The 18,703-nt window shown below is 42.3% G+C and overlaps 2 protein-coding genes and 1 long non-coding RNA gene across 8 annotated transcripts in view; 2 read left to right on the top strand and 1 right to left on the bottom strand.

The window, feature by feature from the left end:
* Nucleotides 1–11,316, top strand: part of KAT6B (lysine acetyltransferase 6B) — a 191,467-nt gene extending 180,151 nt beyond the window's left edge. For all 4 annotated transcript variants that reach the window (XM_040485462.1, XM_040485461.1, XM_040485463.1 and 1 more), the window contains exons 14-18: nucleotides 54–285; nucleotides 592–751; nucleotides 1,351–1,737; nucleotides 4,448–4,739; nucleotides 7,289–11,316. In XM_040485462.1, coding sequence (XP_040341396.1) covers nucleotides 54–285; nucleotides 592–751; nucleotides 1,351–1,737; nucleotides 4,448–4,739; nucleotides 7,289–9,816 — 3,599 coding nt within the window. In that variant the 3' untranslated portion in view covers nucleotides 9,817–11,316. The remainder of the gene's footprint in view (nucleotides 1–53; nucleotides 286–591; nucleotides 752–1,350; nucleotides 1,738–4,447; nucleotides 4,740–7,288) is intronic.
* A 3,282-nt stretch (nucleotides 11,317–14,598) lies between these two features.
* On the top strand, nucleotides 14,599–15,954 carry LOC121036817 (uncharacterized). The gene is made up of 2 exons (XR_005793486.1): nucleotides 14,599–14,709; nucleotides 15,763–15,954. It is a non-coding gene; the product is annotated as an uncharacterized LOC121036817 (long non-coding RNA).
* A 248-nt stretch (nucleotides 15,955–16,202) lies between these two features.
* Nucleotides 16,203–18,703, bottom strand: part of DUSP29 (dual specificity phosphatase 29) — a 35,447-nt gene continuing 32,946 nt past the window's right edge. For all 3 annotated transcript variants that reach the window (XM_040485465.1, XM_040485466.1, XM_040485467.1), the window contains one exon: nucleotides 16,203–16,828. In XM_040485465.1, coding sequence (XP_040341399.1) covers nucleotides 16,584–16,828 — 245 coding nt within the window. In that variant the 3' untranslated portion in view covers nucleotides 16,203–16,583. The remainder of the gene's footprint in view (nucleotides 16,829–18,703) is intronic.

Genomic DNA, 18,703 nt, shown 5'->3' on the forward strand with positions numbered 1-18,703 from the left:
CCCAATGTCTAAAAACACCACGGTGAAGTCATCTTTGGCTTTTTCTGCCCTAGGCTATTTGCTTTCTAGAAGAGAAGGCCAAGCAGGGTCTCCTGAAAAGCCACTCTCCGATCTGGGCCGTCTCTCCTACCTGGCCTATTGGAAGAGTGTCATCTTAGAATATCTCTACCACCACCAGGAGAGGCACATCAGCATCAAGGCGATCAGCAGAGCTACAGGCATGTGCCCACATGACATCGCCACCACTCTGCAGCACCTCCATATGATTGACAAGAGGGATGGCAGGTGAGTACCGATGCCGGGGCATCACTGGCTGCCTCTCAAGCATCTTACACCAGAAAGTGTCCCAGGAGTTAGGTGTGGCCTCATTCCAGTTTAAGATAAGAGGTTCCCCCAAAGGTATTATCAAAACCTTTCTCCTGAACAGAAAACAGGAAATGATACTGTTTTGCTGGTCAGATTTCAATTTGCTATATTTTTTCATTGATGAGCTCTCTGATTTTTCCTAACCTAGTAGCATTTGTCAACGTGTGTAGGTGAAATGAAATTTCAGCTTTTGATTGCACTTTGTTCTGCCTCATCACATTACAGATTTGTCATCATTAGAAGGGAAAAGTTGATACTGGGCCACATGGAAAAGCTGAAAACCTGTTCCCGGACCAATGAACTTGATCCAGAGAGTCTAAGATGGACCCCAATTTTAATTTCTAATGCTGCAGTTTCTGAAGAAGAGCGAGAAGCTGAGAAAGAGGTAATGATCGACTTCGTCTGCCTAAGTTGTGTGACTTCACTCCTGCAGCATTCTTAGGCTGAGAAAGTCATTAACATCGTTGTCAAAGGCTTGGTTATGTAGAAAGAGCTTGTGAAATGATATGGCACTAATTTATCCTAACTGAGGTTGCATGGGTAAGACATGATAATTTTATTGAATTGAGTATGAAAAATGAAACATTTATCATTGATCACAAAGCAGCATTTTTCACTACTGACAGCATGTAATCAGATCACATTTGGTGCTGAGCTCCAAGGCTGCAATGTCAATCGATTCTTTGTGTTTATGAACTTGCTTAAAGTGCTCCATGCCAGTGAGCATGTAATGTAGTGATAAAGGACTCAAATCAATTCGCTGCATCATTAATACTGCTAAATATCCCATGAAACCCAATCTTCTTTGATTTGTTATCCTAACTGATGCAAAAGAGTCCTGAGATGATGCAGCTGGAATGTTGCTTGGCTGGCTGACTGTTCTGTTCAGAAACAACTTAAGAGATCCTTTGCCTTTGATCCTTAGAGGCTGTGTCTTAACTGCCCTTTCACTGGCCTACCATTTTTACCCTCCCCCCACCTTAGGCCGAGCGGCTAATGGAACAAGCTAGCTGCTGGGAAAAGGAGGAGCAAGAAATCCTGTCCTCTAGAGCGAACAGTAGGCAATCACCTGCAAAAGTACAATCGAAAAATAAATATTTGCATTCCCCGGAGAGCCGGCCAGTGGCAGGGGAGCGAGGGCAGCTTATGGAGCTGTCTAAAGAGAGCAGTGAAGAGGAGGAGGAGGAGGAAGAGGAGGAGGAGGAGGAGGAAGAGGAGGAAGAGGAGGAGGAGGAGGAGGAAGAGGAAGAGGAGGAGGAGGAAGAGGAGGAGGAAGAAGAGGAAGAGGAGGAAGAGGAGGAGGAAGAAGAAAATATTCAGAGTTCTCCTCCAAGATTGACTAAACCACAATCAGTTGCTATAAAGAGAAAGGTATGTGTGTTTAGATTTTCAGTGAGTCAGTTTCAATCAAATCTTATTTGTCATTGCAAACATTCTATTAGTATTTGTTTCACTCTCTATTCTTTAGAAGTAGTCTGTTTGTATTCAGTCCTGCTGATCATATATCATCATCCTTTATCTTACAGTCATGATTGTGTTTACTTTTTGAGGTTAGTGCTGTTTTGTTAAAGTAGGGACAGGCAGGCTTCCTAGTCTAGTAGTTACTGCCACCTGCTGGTTTGTGGGACTAGAGAAGTCAGGCTATGCGAACAGAAAAGGACCCTGGAGAGCACTTCAACCACCCTTCAGTGTGTTTTGATGAAAACACCAAAGCCTAGGAAGGCTAGGAGACTTGTCCAAGGTCATACAGCTCCACAGAGATGGAGCTAGAACCAGATGAGTGCTCAGACTCCAACCCCAGCACTCCTGATAATATTATTTCTTATCATAATATTCTATATTATATAGATTATATTATTTTATATTATATAGATATAAATAAATTTATTCTATATTATATAGATAGATAACATTATATTATAATATTCTAACAATTTTATGCGAAGAACAAGAAAAATATTATCAGAAAAATATTAATATTTTTCATGTTCTTCGCATAGAATTGTTAGAAGGTACTTCAGGCTCTCCATACTGATGCTGATGTTTTGCATTGGTGGCCAAGTACACAATTTCTCATAGCCTGGTGGTCACTGTAGATATACCTTGTGCACAAGGTAAAAAATTGATCTTGTCTTTAGGTGATTGTTTAACCCAGATCTGATATTTTTGTCTTCAGTATCTATCTGTGACATAGCAAGGGACCAGATATTATTAGTATAGCTAAGACTTACAGAAATAACACAAGTTGCAGCTCCGCCCCAAGGCCATCCTATGTACTGTGCGTCAAAGAACTTGCTGTTGTAAATCCCAGCTTGGTGCGCTTTCTTCTAAGCCTGATAGTCTTTTAATGGAAGGGCAGCTGTGGGAAAGGGGTAGAAAAGAGCTCTCCATAAAGTAAAGTTCAGACTTGTGAGTAATCTTGGATTTCTTACCAGACAAATGTATTCAGGTATTATGTATACTACAAAAGAAATCTGTTTTAAAAACAACAAAACCAGGATTATCCAAGGTACAATATGGACTCCCATCATATAAATTGATTCAATTTAAAGAAAACTAGTTCTTTGGGGTGCCTGGGTGGCTCAGTCAGTTAAGCGTCTGACTTTTCGGCTTGGGTGATGATCTTGCGGTTCATGTGTTCAAGCCCCACATCAGGCTCTGTGCTGACAGCTCAGAGCCTGGAGCCAGCTTCAGATTCTGTGTCTCCCCGTCTCTCTCTGCCCCTCCCCTGCTCACGCTCTGTGTCTGTCTCAAAAATAAACAAACATTAAAAAAATAAAGAAAACTAGTTCTTTACATTGGTTGTACTCACTTTTGGGAAAATTAGTGAGTTAGGGAGGGCAGGCCAACTGGGAGTGTTAATAACCATAAATGTTAATTACAGAATATGATTATCAGGTTTATATGTGAACATTCAGAGAGTTAATGTGAGCAACAGTAATTCTTGGATACAATTTACTTAGACTTTGAGTTGTTGTTGTTGTTGTTGTTCTTTAGAGATAAAGAGAGAGAAAGAATATGTGAGCAAGGGAGGGGCATAGAGAGAAGGAAAGAATCTCAAGTAGGCTCCATGCCCAGTGCATGGGGCTCAATCTCATGAACCGTGCGTGAGATCATGACCTGAGCCGAAATCAAGAGTCGGGACACTTAACTGACTGAGCCACCCAGGCACCATAAGAGTTTGAGTTTTAACCAAGCATATTGAACCTTCTTTGCAATATATTTTAAATAATTTTTCAGGCCCACTATTGACACATTCCATTTAAGCAGCAAATCTGTTATTCCTAATTTTAATTTTGTTTCATTAAATGCTTTTTTGCATGGGCAAAAGTATTTTATAATTGCTACCAACCTGTAGTACAATCAGAAAAAAATTTTTCGTATCTTCTATAAATAGGACAGATTTCACATGTCTTTTAATTTTTTAGATGCCTTGTATAATAAAATACTTTATAAAGTTGTCAGCTGCTGACATCCCTGTAGTCACCAATACATGACTCTCTTAACATTTTAAACATTAAATAATCCTTTCTTCTAGTACCCTATCTTCTTCCCTTTTCATTGTTCCTGAAGTCTTATGAAATAGGGAACAATTAGGTTAACCTTGTATGCCATCAAACTTCCTGTAGCATTTTGCATAGAGAAGGTGCTCCTTGAACAGTTATCAAGTATTAAATGAGTGACCCAGTGGCTAGTTGGTTATTACAACATTTATGGAAACATCTGTGTCCATGAGGACTTAATAGCTATAATGTAGAATATTGAAGTCTGCAAGTACCATAGGAAAATATATTCTAGAAAAGCAAACCTTAGCTTTTTAAAGTCTACAGTTCAGCTGCGGTGATGTTCCCTCTCAAAGCATCTTCTTGAGTAAACAACTGTTTTATTTGGAAAACACTTGCCTGTGTAGTTGGAGCCCGAGAGGGATGTTAAACATCAAATGGAAGGTTAAGTACAAAGGCATTACAGAAGTCTTTACGTGTAAGGTTCTGAGACATGCCTTCAGTACATGTTTGCTGCATATCAACTCAACCATTTAATTTCTCATGAGCTCTTATGTATTGTTTGGAATTAATTTCAGCGGCCTTTTGTACTAAAGAAGAAAAGGGGTCGTAAACGCAGGAGGATCAACAGCAGTGTAACAACTGAGACCATTTCTGAGACGACAGAAGTACTGAATGAGCCCTTTGACAACTCAGATGAAGAGAGGCCAATGCCGCACCTGGAGCCTACCTGTGAGATTGAAGTGGAGGAAGATGGAGGGAAGCCAGTCCTGAGAAAAGCATTCCAACATCAGCCTGGGAAGAAAAGAAAAACAGAGGAAGAGGAAGAAAAAGACAATCATTGTTTTAAGAATGCTGACCCTTGTAGAAGTAAGTGGAAGAATTATAAAAATCTTATCCTTGTGAATATCTTGTGTGTTACTGCCAAAAGGCAGGCACCTGAAGTTATACCCAAAGGCATCTCTGAGGTTGTGTCGACCCACCAGGAATAAGTGCTCATCTGTCTATTCTCATTCATAAAAGGTTCTATCCCTTCTTCCTGGAATTGAATTTTATTTTAAACAACTTCTAAGGCCACAACATTCCTCTAGGTGGGTTCATCTTAGAAATTGGCTTGTCCTCAAAAACTTTGAAGTCTCTCAGTAAGAAATACACTGCATCTCCTTGATTCTACTAAGTGCTTTTTTTCACATTTAATATTTCCAGAATCAGGGTTTATATTACTGTGAGCATTGAATGCAATAATTTCTTTTTTCCTATAAAAAATCGATGGCACATCTTATAATTAGTGGTGTCTTAGGATATATTATTATCAAGAATCATTTCAACTCACCCACACCATCAGTATTAGCTTTGATAATATAGGATAATGTAGAAATCAGGAAATTGTCCTTCCTTTTAAATTACTAATTCAAAATTTGCTGTTGGCAGAGACACCCCACCCCATCCTCTAAAAACAAATACTAACACCAGTGAATCAACTTTGATATCCAGTTTAAAAGCAACCATTCCTTGCCTTTTGGGCTGGGAACTTAAGCTCCCAGCTGAATCATGAGGATTTGTGGGGCAATCTGTCCACTCTACAGCTGAAATGACTGTATTTAAAAACTTATTCCAACATCTCTTCCATCTAGGAAGAGGCCATCTCATTTCTTTGGGAACTGCAGGTATCTCTCTTGCTTTTGAAAAGTCACAACTTTAAGGGCAAGAGCAAGCATCTTCCTGACTTTTATAATTAATAGGTATACTATTACTACATACAGTAGTGTCCTGAGGGAATAACATCTTGCCCGGGGTATAAAGAATCTCAAGCCTTCCCCCCCACCCACCCCATTTCTTTAAACAAACAAACAACAACAACAACAAACTATAGCAAGACACCATTTTTTGTGTGGACATTGAGCCTTATTTCCAGTTCTTAACTCCCTTCTCAGGAGCCTGTAAATGAATCATCACTACCTTTTATTCTCCACTTTGTGCCATTTGTCTTTAAAATCCTAAGTGACCATATTACTTCTGATTCCTTTCAAGATCTTCTTTCTTAAAAAATTAATCATCAGAAAACTCATCTTCTGATTTAGAGAGGTGTTCCTACAAAAGCTGTAGGTCCAGTAACATGTGGACTCCAGGGGCACTGGCATGGTTATTACTGTGAATAGAAATAAAATCATTTGAGCATCTTGCAGTGACTGTTAATTGGGTGTTGTACTTTGAACTTCTGAAGGAATCCCTCTACATCACTTATGTGTTCTCAGCTAGCCAATTTGAATGTAGTACTTGCAGGTAAGTTTATGGGTAATCCTTTTATTACATAAATGAGCTAAGGCCTACCCTGCTCTGCACTGACTGGATTAGAAATCCCTCCATTCTGACAAAAAAAAGATCTCTGTTCCACATTGAATGTAAAATCTTCTGTTTGTTCTCCACAGTAATGTTTGTAATAAGGCTACTTTTCTTTGTAAAGCTTTTCCTTTACATTGACTCCTCCAGGAGATGAGTTTGAGCTTTAACTTTCTAAAGGTCTCATGAAGACTTAGGTATTTTATATTTGCATTTATTCATATGTTTATTTGTTTGCTTCTTATATTTCTATAAATATACTTACAAATTGGTTTATATTCATATGTGTGTAAAGGTACAGTAAAAATAATATTAGCTGAGTTAAAATGAACATGACAGTTTTGGTTTGTTTCTTATTTACTTTAATATTCAAACCTTACATTTGAGCAACAAATTGATCAAAATACAATGTGGACAGAATTAGTGATAAAAAGAATGCCAGTTGTTTAAGTATTCAATTGTTTCATGGTAACTACATCATAGTTTGTATCATGCAAAAATGATGATCCTCTAGTATAGATAACAGATGCATTTGTATTTTGGAGTTATGTCTTCATTTGTTTCGGAGGTACACAGTTTATTCTTATGTCAGAGAGAACATTCAAATCAAAGTAAATAATGTCATCCGAGATCATTTAAATCTAGTAAATGTCCACAAACAGAAATTTACTTTCTCAGGACAGATATGTGAGTTAGGCTTCTATTCATTTTACATTGTGGAATGAATTCCAGGCTTTTACATCAGAGAATGTCTTATTTGTTAAACTCAAATAAGAGTATTATAGTTGTCTGTATCCGTGTGCTTTCTATAAAAAGCACAACTTTCTGTCGGAGGTCGGGAGGGAAGGGGAGAGAGGGAATATACAAGACATATATTACTTTCCCAGACCTGGACTGTTTACTCGGTTTATAGCACAATATGATTCTGTATTCGTTTTGATTATGTCTTTATCATCGACTCTTGAAATCAAAAGCAGTGTTTACTGATTAATTGAAAAGAATGAATTCAAGTTGTTCAAGGTTATGCTTTCTAAGACTTTGTTTTTCTTCCTCTCGTTTCTCTCTGTCTCCTCGCTAAGACAATATGGATGATGATACAGATAACTTGAAAGAAGGCAGTAGAGACAATCTTGAACCTCTAAAGTGCAAACAAGTGTGGCCAAAAGGAACAAAACGTAGTCTATCTAAGTGGAGGCCAAACAAAGAGAGGAAGACCGGATTTAAACTGAACTTGTACACCCCGCCAGAAACACCCATGGAACCTGATGACCAGATAACAGTAGAAGAACAGAAGGAGACTCCAGAAGGCAAAACCAGCCCTACTCCCACCAGGATTGAGGAGGAAGTCAAGGAAGCTGTGGAACCCCTGCTGCCTCGGGATGAAAACACAAGGGATGAAACATGTGCACCGATAAGTCCAAATAAATCACCAGGTGAAAAACCAGAAGATGATCTAATCAAACCCGAGGAGGAAGAAGAGGAGGAGGAAGAAGAGGAAGAGGAGGAAGAGGAAGAAAATGTAGAAAAAGACCCAGGTGGTGCTAAAAATCAGGAAAAAGAGGAACCAGAAGTCTTCACGGACAAAGAAGACCCTGTTCCTCTGGATGATCATGAAGAGGAGGAGGAAGAGGATGAAGAGCCATCTCACAATGAGGGTCATGATGCAGATGATGAAGATGACAGTCACATGGAGTGTGGAGAAGCAGAGAAGGAAGAACGCCCAAGAGAATCCTTTAAAGAAGTACTAGAAAACCAGGAGGCTTTTTTAGACCTTAGTGTCCAGCCTAGTCATTCGAACTCAGAGGTCCTAATGGAGTGTGGCGTTGACCTTGCAGCTGCGTGTAACAGTGAACCTAAGGAGCTTTCTGGAGACACTGAAGCTGCACCTGAATCTGATGAGGAATCCCCAGAAGAACAGGCACAGAAGCAGGACCAAAAGAGTGGCGAAGAAGTGGATTCTGAGTTCAAAGAGAGAAACACGACGGCCATGGAAATTGACTCTGAGACCGTTCAGGCAGTTCAATCTTTGACCCAGGAGAATAGTGAACAGGATGACACTTTTCAGGATTGTGCTGAGACTCAAGAGGCCTGCAGAAGCCTACAAAACTACACCCATGCAGACCAAAGCCCCCAGATAGCCGCCACTCTAGATGATTGCCAGCAGTCAGACCACAGTAGCCCAGTTTCATCCGTCCATTCCCATCCTGGCCAGTCAGTACGTTCTGTCAACAGCCCAAGTGTCCCTGCCCTGGAAAATAGCTATGCCCAAATCAGCCCGGATCAAAGTGCCATCTCCGTGCCGTCTTTGCAAAACATGGAAACCAGTCCAATGATGGACGTCCCGTCAGTTTCAGATCATTCCCAGCAAGTCGTGGACAGTGGATTTAGTGACCTGGGCAGTATCGAGAGCACAACCGAGAACTACGAGAACCCTAGTAGCTATGATTCTACTATGGGCGGCAGCATTTGCGGAAACGGCTCTTCACAGAACAGCTGCTCCTATAGCAACCTCACCTCTAGCAATCTGACACAGAGCAGCTGTGCTGTCACCCAGCAGATGTCCAACATCAGTGGGAGCTGCAGCATGCTGCAGCAAACCAGCATCAGTTCTCCCCCAACCTGCAGCGTCAAGTCTCCTCAAGGCTGTGTGGTGGAGAGGCCTCCGAGCAGCAGCCAGCAGCTGGCTCAGTGTAGCATGGCCGCTAACTTCACCCCACCGATGCAGCTGGCCGACATCCCTGAGACTGGCAATGCCAACATTGGCTTATATGAACGAATGGGTCAGAGTGATTTTGGGGCTGGGCATTACCCACAGCCATCAGCCACCTTCAGCCTTGCCAAACTACAGCAGTTAACTAATACACTTATTGATCATTCATTGCCTTACAGCCATTCCGCTGCTGTAACTTCCTATGCAAACAGTGCCTCTTTGTCCACACCATTAAGTAACACAGGGCTTGTCCAGCTTTCTCAGTCTCCGCACTCTGTCCCTGGGGGACCCCAAGCACAAGCTACAATGACCCCACCCCCCAACCTGACTCCTCCTCCGATGAATCTGCCACCTCCTCTTTTGCAACGGAACATGGCTGCATCAAACATTGGCATCTCTCACAGCCAAAGACTGCAAACCCAGATTGCCAGCAAGGGCCACGTCTCCATGAGAACCAAATCGGCATCTCTGTCACCAGCCGCTGCCACCCATCAGTCTCAGATCTATGGGCGCTCCCAGACTGTAGCCATGCAGGGTCCTGCACGGACTTTAACGATGCAGAGAGGTATGAACATGAGTGTGAACCTGATGCCAGCCCCAGCCTACAATGTCAACTCTGTGAACATGAACATGAATACTCTCAATGCCATGAATGGGTACAGCATGTCCCAGCCGATGATGAACAGCGGCTACCACAGCAATCATGGCTACATGAATCAAACACCCCAATACCCTATGCAGATGCAGATGGGCATGATGGGAACCCAGCCATATGCCCAGCAGCCAATGCAGACCCCACCCCATGGTAACATGATGTATACGGCCCCCGGACATCACGGCTACATGAACACAGGCATGTCCAAACAGTCTCTCAATGGGTCCTACATGAGAAGGTAGGCAACATGGGCAGTCACAAGATCCCCTTGGGCATCACTATTGGATTGAATCTGCACAAATACCTTCGAAGAGTACGATTTCAAAACCAGCAATTGGTGTGAATGCAAAAACATTTGTTGGCACCATTTATTTAAAAAAAAAAAAAAAAAGCTGTATGCAGCAGAAAGCCTTATACAAGTTGTTTTTCTTTTTTTCCTTTTTCTTTTTTTGGTATCTTTGTTTCTGTTACTTTTATATGAAATTCTCTGCAAAGGAAGGCCTCTCTGGACTACAATTTGAAGGCAGCCACTTGTTGTGCCTGCTTCCATGAAATGATGTGGATACCAAGCCCCGCCCCACCAAATTATCTGTTTTAATACTGAACCTAGAACTTTTTTTTTCTTCCCTGTCCACTCCATGTAAATGCCTTTAGCATTTCAGTTATTGTATATTTTGTTTAAGGTGACACTTCAGCATGCCGCTAATGTCTTTGTTAGTGACAGTGCATTTTGTAGTACTGTACAAGTGTTGTGCTAACAGTAAGCCATTTCTTAAGTTTTTTGCCTTGATTAGGGTGCCCTAATTTGAGGGTTTAAAAAAAATTATATTTTTGTTAATTATAAAACTGTAAAGAGCTATAAAAGCTATTCCCATTTGGTTAGTCAAAAGGGGTTTTATTGCTAAATGTTTGGTGTAAAGTTGAGACCCTTTTCCATTTTGGTGACAGATTTCTTTGGGGAAAAAAGGCAGCTTTCTGTTTTATAAATGCAGACTTCTGTTTATTGAATGAAGCATATCTCAGTGTTTATCTGTCAGGTTTTGAAACATTTCATATATGTCCAAATACTTGGCAGGATTTAAAAAAAAATAGTGAATTTGGTGTAAAGTTGCTATTTTATGGAAATGCCTCTAACTTTACATTTTCATTCCATCTGTAGATTTTTCTATCTTTATAAAATATTGGAGTTATTTTTTAAGGAAAAATAGAGAAGTAGCTTGTGAATAGCTCAAACTAAGCTTACAAATCGCATGTAAAAAAGCAAAAAAAAGTTATTTGTGTCTGTTTATATTGCTTCCTTTTTTGTAGCCTTTGTACCTGTACAGGGTGACTGTAAGGGCCAAGCAGGAGAGGCGTAATCCTTGTATAAAATAGGAGCCAGCGACACTCTTGTATTTATCTGTTCTCTTTTTAGTCAGTCACTTCAAAAAAAAGAAGAAAAAAAACAAACAAAAAAAAAGCTGTACATTTTAACATAAAATAAATTATGATGAGCCATTTTTAGCCTCTTGTGTCCTGTCATATTATGATTGATAGAGAATGACCAATGGAACTGTATCATGTGTCACATCTCAGAACACATACACATTTTGGGAAAATAAATTATTTAGTGTAAATTGGAGTTATGAGATTTTCTGATTTGTTTTGACTTTGGGGGAGGGGGTTGGCAATAAATAAGAGTAATATCTAATAAAACCATCACATATACCAAATACCTATTTAATAAATTAATTTATAATGGATTTTAATGCTTTTCATGAAAGTTTATTTTATGCTGGTGCATACCTTCTGTATGCCAATCATTGTCTTTAAAATAAAGTGAATTTGTTTTTTTCTTTTTGACTTTGATCTTCATTTGCAAAGGGATCCTATACAAATATTCAGTTGCCTCATCTGTACCGTCTGTGTAAACACCCCTCAGGGCCTTAGCACAGTGGTAGCAAACTTCATTTTTATAAAAGTTAATACCCAAACGCCCAATTTGGGATTGTACGTTTGAAAAATCATCTCCAAAAAAAAAAAAAAAAGGTGTGAAAGTTTTGCTCTTGTGAATGAATGATTGGATGTTTTCTTTAGAGTCTAAAGTTTAGACCAAAACCAAAAAGTCATTGTTTACAAACACTATTCTATGGCATTCAGAGAAACTTCTGTCTGACTGTTAAAACAGTTTATTATTTGAGCTTCTAGCCTAGAAATAAATGCCTCACTTGGCATCCATGGGAACTGGCTCATTAAGCTCCCAATGTGTCTAAATGTGGGTGCTCACGACTCTCCCATCACTTCTTTTATATCGCGCAGAGGGAGAACGTTTTTCCATCAGTGGTTCAACACAAATCAAGTGTTGTATAGACATAGACACAAACTTTCAAGTGGACTCAGAATAAAACCGAAAAGGCAGGCTAGTGCACATGCCCCAGGATCACAGGACACTGTAGAGGGAGGAGGCCCAATGGGGTTTTGCTTTGCGCTCTCACCCTTACTAGGTTTCCTTCACAGTTACAAAGCGTTCTGGGTTTAGCGTCTGGCAAGACGTTGTCTTTAGGTCCTTTCTTTCCACAAATGCCCAGTCCGTGAGGGAATTCTCTGTAGTGGCTGAGGGAGAGCTCATGAAAAGACACTTCTGCAAGGGCTTTAGTCACAAAGGGAAGAAGAGAAACTAATAGGAAGGAAAACCTAATCCAGCTTCAGAGAGGGAGGTGATGGTGTGCCGCTAGTTCGGCAGTAGCCATGAATCTTAGCAGCCCAGTGGGTGCACCTGTCAGGCAAGAGGCTGCCTGAGCCTAAGAGCTGGGGTGGAGGCCTGCTAACAAGCTGATCTGGAAGCTTCCACAGGCCCCATCTTGAAACCTTCACATATGTAGTCTCTTTCCTCTTCTGTTGAGGTCCTTTGGGACTGAGATTCCCTTGTGTTTTCCTTTTGCCATGGCCTGCTAATCACACCCTGTGGTTTGTGTGAAACTGGGGTTCCATCACCCCCACACCCTGCCTTCCTCACAGTCCTCCAGGGAGCTTGTGGGCAAGTTCTGGTCACTGCCCCAGACCTACCAGATCAGAATCCAAGAACACTACTAGGGACTCCTTGTGTCATAGGCTCCCAAGGGACAGCAGCATATCCAGGTACAGGACCCCCTCTGCTGGCCCCTATCTCCAGCATTCATGGGCAGAACAGAAAGGCTTGGGGGAGAGAAACTGCTGATCTGAGGTGGCCTCAGAACACTGCACACTCTTCCTTACTCACCCACTCTCACTAGAGAAAGCAATTCAGACCAAAATGTGACACCAAGGATCCTGGAAAACAGGAACTTGGATTCATCAGAACTGAAATGGAGTCACCATCAGGTTGAGATTCATTAACAAGCCATGTTTTTTAAGCCCAGTAATCTGTTCTTTCATTTACCTTATAAGAGTCTTGAGTGGTCATCAGCTGTCGACCTTTTCTTTTGAATTGCTCAAGTGGTGCCTACCCAGGTGTGAAGGCATCGGCCTTCCTTGCCGACACTCTGTTTCAGAAATGATGACTCACAATACTGTTACAAGCTTTCATAAACAGCCTTCCCACGTGATCCACACGCCTACCCTGTGCAGGAAATGGGGCCATTGTCTCCGGTGTCAGATGAGGAGATCGGGCTCAAAGAACCTATCTTAATTGCCCAAACTCACTCAGCTAACATTTGGAAGCTGAAACAAACCCAATTCTCCAAATGGCAGCTCTTCTTCCTACACGTAACTCTGAAAAGACCGTAAGTTGTCATCTCTCTGATTTCAAGGCTCAGCTAACAAATTCACGATGCTACAGGAACTATTAAGTGCCATACAAATAAACTTTACTTTGTTATAAGCAAGCATTGTCTCCAGTGTACAGTCAACAGACTACCAGTACTGTTAAATTATGAAACTGTGCCCAGGTGTCCATAATTCCACACTCCTGGTTTTTCTTCTTCCTTCTCTGTCCTCTTTCCTGGTTCTCCCTCTGCCACCCAGGCCCAGCTCTAAACACTGATGTTGAAGCACTCAGGCCTGGGACTTCCTCCCTTTTCTCATTATCTCACCCAGGATGATGAGTTCCAACACCACCTACGCACAGATAACACCCAGAATTACACCTCCAGTTGTGAACATTCCTCTGAGCTCCTAGATTCAAGGTCCAATGACACGGGATACTTTATGTATGTCTTACAGGCGTAACTGGTGATCTCCAGCCCTCTCCCCCCATTTCTGCCCTGGTCAACCTCATCTCCATACTCAGGCAAGAAACCGAATCAATAGCTTTCATTTTTCTTTGCCCTCTCATCAGGTTCTGTCGACTCTCCAGGATAATTCCAAAATAATCTTGAGTAGTAGTCCCCTGGGGCTGTCTCAGTCCAGGCCACCATCCTCTCCTGTCTAGGGTTCCAACAGCTTCCTGTCTGGTCTTCTTGCCTCCCTTCTTAATTCCCAACAATCCATTCTCCATACTTCAGCCAGAGTGATCTCCTTAAAACATAGGTCATACCATTCCCCTGCTTAAAACCATTCGGTGGCTTTTCTCTGTACTTGAAATAGAATCTAGCTTCTATAACCCACGTCTTCCAATTTCCCCCTACCTATGGGCTCCAGCTTCACTGAGGGGCGTTTCCTCAAAAATATACCTCTTTATCACTCTGGGGCTTTCACCAGTGCTGTTCTGTTCCTCAGCCTAGAATGACTCCCCCTTTGGAGGGTGTGCTCCTTCAAGTCTCAGCTCACCCCATCTCCTCAGGTCTTCACCCCATCCCCAATTGTCCTTCACCTCACTACCTGTTTGCCTCATTGCACTTTATCACAACATGCCTTTTTGTTTTTACTTTTGGCTTTCTAACCCAATTTTTGGCATGCGGTAGGTTCTCAATGAATACTTATTGGCCAAATAAATAATTTACTTCTGAAGACTTGAAATGCTTTTGCAAAAATTTCTGTTCCTCCTTTCTCCCACCTCTGGCCCCCAGGAGCCATCTTGCAGAGACCAGAACTCCAACTTTAAAGTTCTCTGCTCCTGCTGTCCTCAGTAAGACTCACAGCCCCACAAAGAGATGGGCCCGTGTAGGAAAGTATAGAGAAGCTCAAGAGAACACCAGCATTTCATCCTACCATACATCCCACAATGGATTCATTTAAATGTAAGTATGTCATTATGATGTTATTAAATGTAATATTTCATTAAAATGGAAATACTAATTTCTTTCTAGACAAGGAATATATTAGACCTAGGAGATAAATGAGTTTTGAGTGGGTTATGGGAATCCTGTGATGGGAAAGTCCAGGTAGGTGCCTCTGGGACCCTAGAGCTCCTTTTGGTCTATATCTCTTTCCCATAAGCCTGTGTATGGCTCCCCTCACACTCAGATTCAAGTCCTTATGAGGACCTGACTACTCTTGGACCACGATGACTCTCTCAGAGCAGTCCCAGGAAGCCAGGCCCAGCCACCAAGGGCCCAGGCCACAAGTCCTCTCCTGTGGCACAAAATCAGGGCAGCCCACCTAAACTCACAGGGAAGTTTTACAAGGCTGCTGGGCCCCCCGACACTATCCTTCCTCCATCAAGAACTTCCTCTTTCATTCTGCTGAAAACCATAACCAAATCGAAGGACCAAGCCCCTTTTCATATTTTCTTCCACAGGCATTTATTGCACTCTTTTTGCTTTCTCCGGGCAGTTTTCGTTTCTGGTCCTTGACCTCTGGCATCTCCATCAGCATTTCTCTTTGGGTTCTGTCTAGTTTAGGGTTCCTGGTTCCAGAAGCCATCTCTATCTGCTTGATGTCTCCTGCTGTTTTCTCCTCGAGAATGAAAATCACACAGGCAGGGCACACCTGAGCTCACCTGACTGCCTTGTTCTCCCATTCCACAGCAAACACATTTGCAAATGCTTTCTGGTATGACTGAAAACAAGCCTGTGTTGCTTTGACTAGAATCAAAATGAAAGGAGTTTCTCCAAGTGCCAGTTCCCTAAAGAATATCCCCCTTCTTTTTTCCAAAATTGTAAAGTTAAACTTGTCCACAATTCGTTGAATTTTTCTGGGTGGTGGCAGCTCTGGCTAGGATTCTGCTAGCCCTGGCTCCCGAGGAAGGTAGAAGAGCACAAGGCAGGGGCCAGTGTACGGGACTCAGGACAGCACCCACCCCTCCCCCCCCCCCCCCGCCCTATTCCTAATAAATGAGTTGCTCTCTGCAGGTTGCAGACAGCGGCATCTATGAGTGGTGATCCAAGCCTGGGGATTCCATGGAAAAGAGGATGCAGGAGATGGTAAGGAAATACAGATGCCCCAGAGAAGGGGCCTGCTAATAAGCTATGCAGACTCTTCTGTAACACAGCTCTCCCAGGCACTTTTCTGCAGCTAAAAAATAAATTTATATTTTACAATTATTTTTTAAGAATGTGACTTTCGGGGGCACCTGAATGACTCAGTTGGTTAAGCGTCTGACTCTTGATTTTGGCTCAGGTCATGGTCTCACGGTTCATGGGATTGAGCCCTGTGTCAGGCTCTGTGCTGAAAGCCTGAAGGCTGCTTGGGATTCTCTCTCTCCCTCTCTCTCTCTCTGCCACTCCCCTGCATGTGTGAACTCTCTCTCTCTCTCTCAAAATAAATAAACATAAAAAAAAAAAAGAATGTGACTTTCAGACAAAGCCAAACATTTAATCACAGCACAATGCCTACATATTTTCCAATCCTTTTCTGCTTCCATCTTACCAGAAAATAATAATAATGATGACAATAATAATAATAATAAAATACAGGCACCTTTGTGCAGAACTGTGTGCTCATCTGTAACCAATTCTGCTGAGAAGGCAGTCTGCCCCATTCTGCTATGAAGCCAAGTCCTCATCCAGGAGGCAGTTTTGAATCCCCCCCCCCCCCCCAAACATCAGCATACACCTGAGAAGTTTAAGATTGAAGGAAGTCAAGCTTTGGTTCACTGTCCCAGGTCACAGGGCAGGGCCATTTCAGCCTCCCTCTCTATTCCCGAGTATCTCTGTGGGCCCTGCTAGGGGTGCTATGGCTCCTTCTCACCAGCCTTCTCACTGTTGTCACTGTGCTTGGCCTGTCGCCTCTGCTGCACGAGCTGCTTGTCCAATTCCCGGAGCTGCTTCAGAAAGCCCCGGTTGGGTAGGACACAGCGGTTCTTGGCCACTTGTTGAATGGCGTCCACCAGGGTCATGTTCTTGTGAATCATCAGGTAGGCCAGGACCAGGGTTGCTGAACGGCTGCGGCCCATGACACAGTGAACCAGGATCTTACCTGAAATGCAGTGGGAAGAAGAGGTACCACACTATACTGGTAATCATTGCATTCTTCACCACCATGTGCTCTCGGGGGGGGGGGGGGGGGGGACACCGATTTCCCTTAAGAATATCCTTGATGAAGCAATACAAATTAATTTTTATCAAATTTCAGCCTTTGGTTACACTTCTGCTTAATATTTTGCGTGATGAAATGGTATGTACACTTAAAGCACTTTGGCTGAGTGCCAAAGTAAGATGGTTATCTCAAGAACAAGCACATAGGAGGTAGAGTTGCAAGCTGAATTAGCCACTGTTTCATGAAACACTGTTTTTACTTAAAAGAGCAAATGACAGAAAAACCATGATAATTCACACTTGGATATTTGGCAGACTTCGTCTCAGAAGTGAACAAAGTAGGGAGCCTGGCTGGCTCAGTTGGAAGAGCATGCAACTCTTGATCTCAGGGTTGTGAGTTTGAGCCCCACGTTGAGTGTACTGATTGCTCAAAAATAAAATCTTAAAAAAAAAAAAAAGTGAACAAAATAGGCCTTTCATGTATGGTGTTTGTTGCCAGTGATAAAAATCAGGCTTTTGAGGAAAATAGAATCTTGGAAAACTTGTATCTATTACTGTGGGGTTGACAGTTTCCCAATACTTTTTAGATTTTTCTGTTAAGATTGGTGGTGATATTAACAAATGTGTTCTTTTGATAACATACAATGAAAAGTGTCAACATTTGGAAGATCTACATAACTTAGTGAACCAATATTTTCCAAATGACCAATGTGGGATATTACAAAGTCATGCGTGAGTAAAAAAAAATCCATCCAAAGTGCAAGACAGACCAATGGATTTTCATATAACAGAGTACGTATGAAGTTTATGTGTATGGTTTCAGATTGCAAGGCATCATAGCTAGCCTTTAAGAAACTATTACTTGTCAAGTTTTGGTGTAGTATTAAAGAAAAATATCCATAATTACCAGAAAAGGCTATTAAAATATCCTTCCCTTCTCCATCTACATGTCTGAATGAATCTGGATTTTCTTTATATACTTCAACCAAAACAACACTACCATGGCATCAGCTAGGCCCGGCTTCACAGTGTGAAGCAGCTTCTGCACCCTTCAGGTCTGCATTTGGTAGTGCTCTCGAGCTCACACAGTAGTACATCAATGTGCGTTATCTCATTTTATCCTTAACAGAAACTTCAAGGTTTCATTATCATCATTCCTGCCTCACAGATGGGAAACAGGCTCAGAGTGGTGAAATGACATGCCAGAGGTCACCCAAAAAGCAGGTGCCATGGCTAGAAATAGTTAAAAGCAACTTGTTACTGAGGCCCTTCTGTGTGCTAGCCGCTGGCCACTGTGTTCAGGGGACAGAGAAAGTAATGAGATTAGGCTCTCCGGCTGTCCCCACCAATGCCATCCCAGTGGCTGCCCTCTCCTGTGTTTGTGGGATAGGGGCAGCTTGAGCTATGTGACTTGTGACCCCAGTGATGTCTCTTCCTGAGTCTCAGGCCTGTGGCTCAGAAGGATGACCAAAAAGACACTTATGAACACCACTGAGCTTATGGAACATCAGGATATGAGAACAGCTTGTTGAAGAATACTTCTGAACAGACATGGCTCCCCCGTGTCCTTCTCACCGCCACCCCCTCACCTGTGCCAGGGGACCATGCCCAGGACCATGCCCAGGCAGAGTGAGAAATCCAAGAGGGCCTGACCATCAGGCACAGGATTCTCTCTCCCCTCTCCCAGCTAGCAAGGCCTGCACATCTTGCCCATCAGGAAGAACTCCATGATGGTCTCTCCACACACACAGGGCTGGCGCAGAAAGGTGCTTCATAAGGAACTGTTCATTTTGTCACAATTCATTTTCACGAATCT

Source organism: Herpailurus yagouaroundi, unplaced genomic scaffold, assembly GCF_014898765.1.
Source record: "Herpailurus yagouaroundi ecotype Mexico unplaced genomic scaffold, PumYag 163, whole genome shotgun sequence".
NCBI classification, from domain to species: domain Eukaryota; kingdom Metazoa; phylum Chordata; class Mammalia; order Carnivora; family Felidae; genus Herpailurus; species Herpailurus yagouaroundi.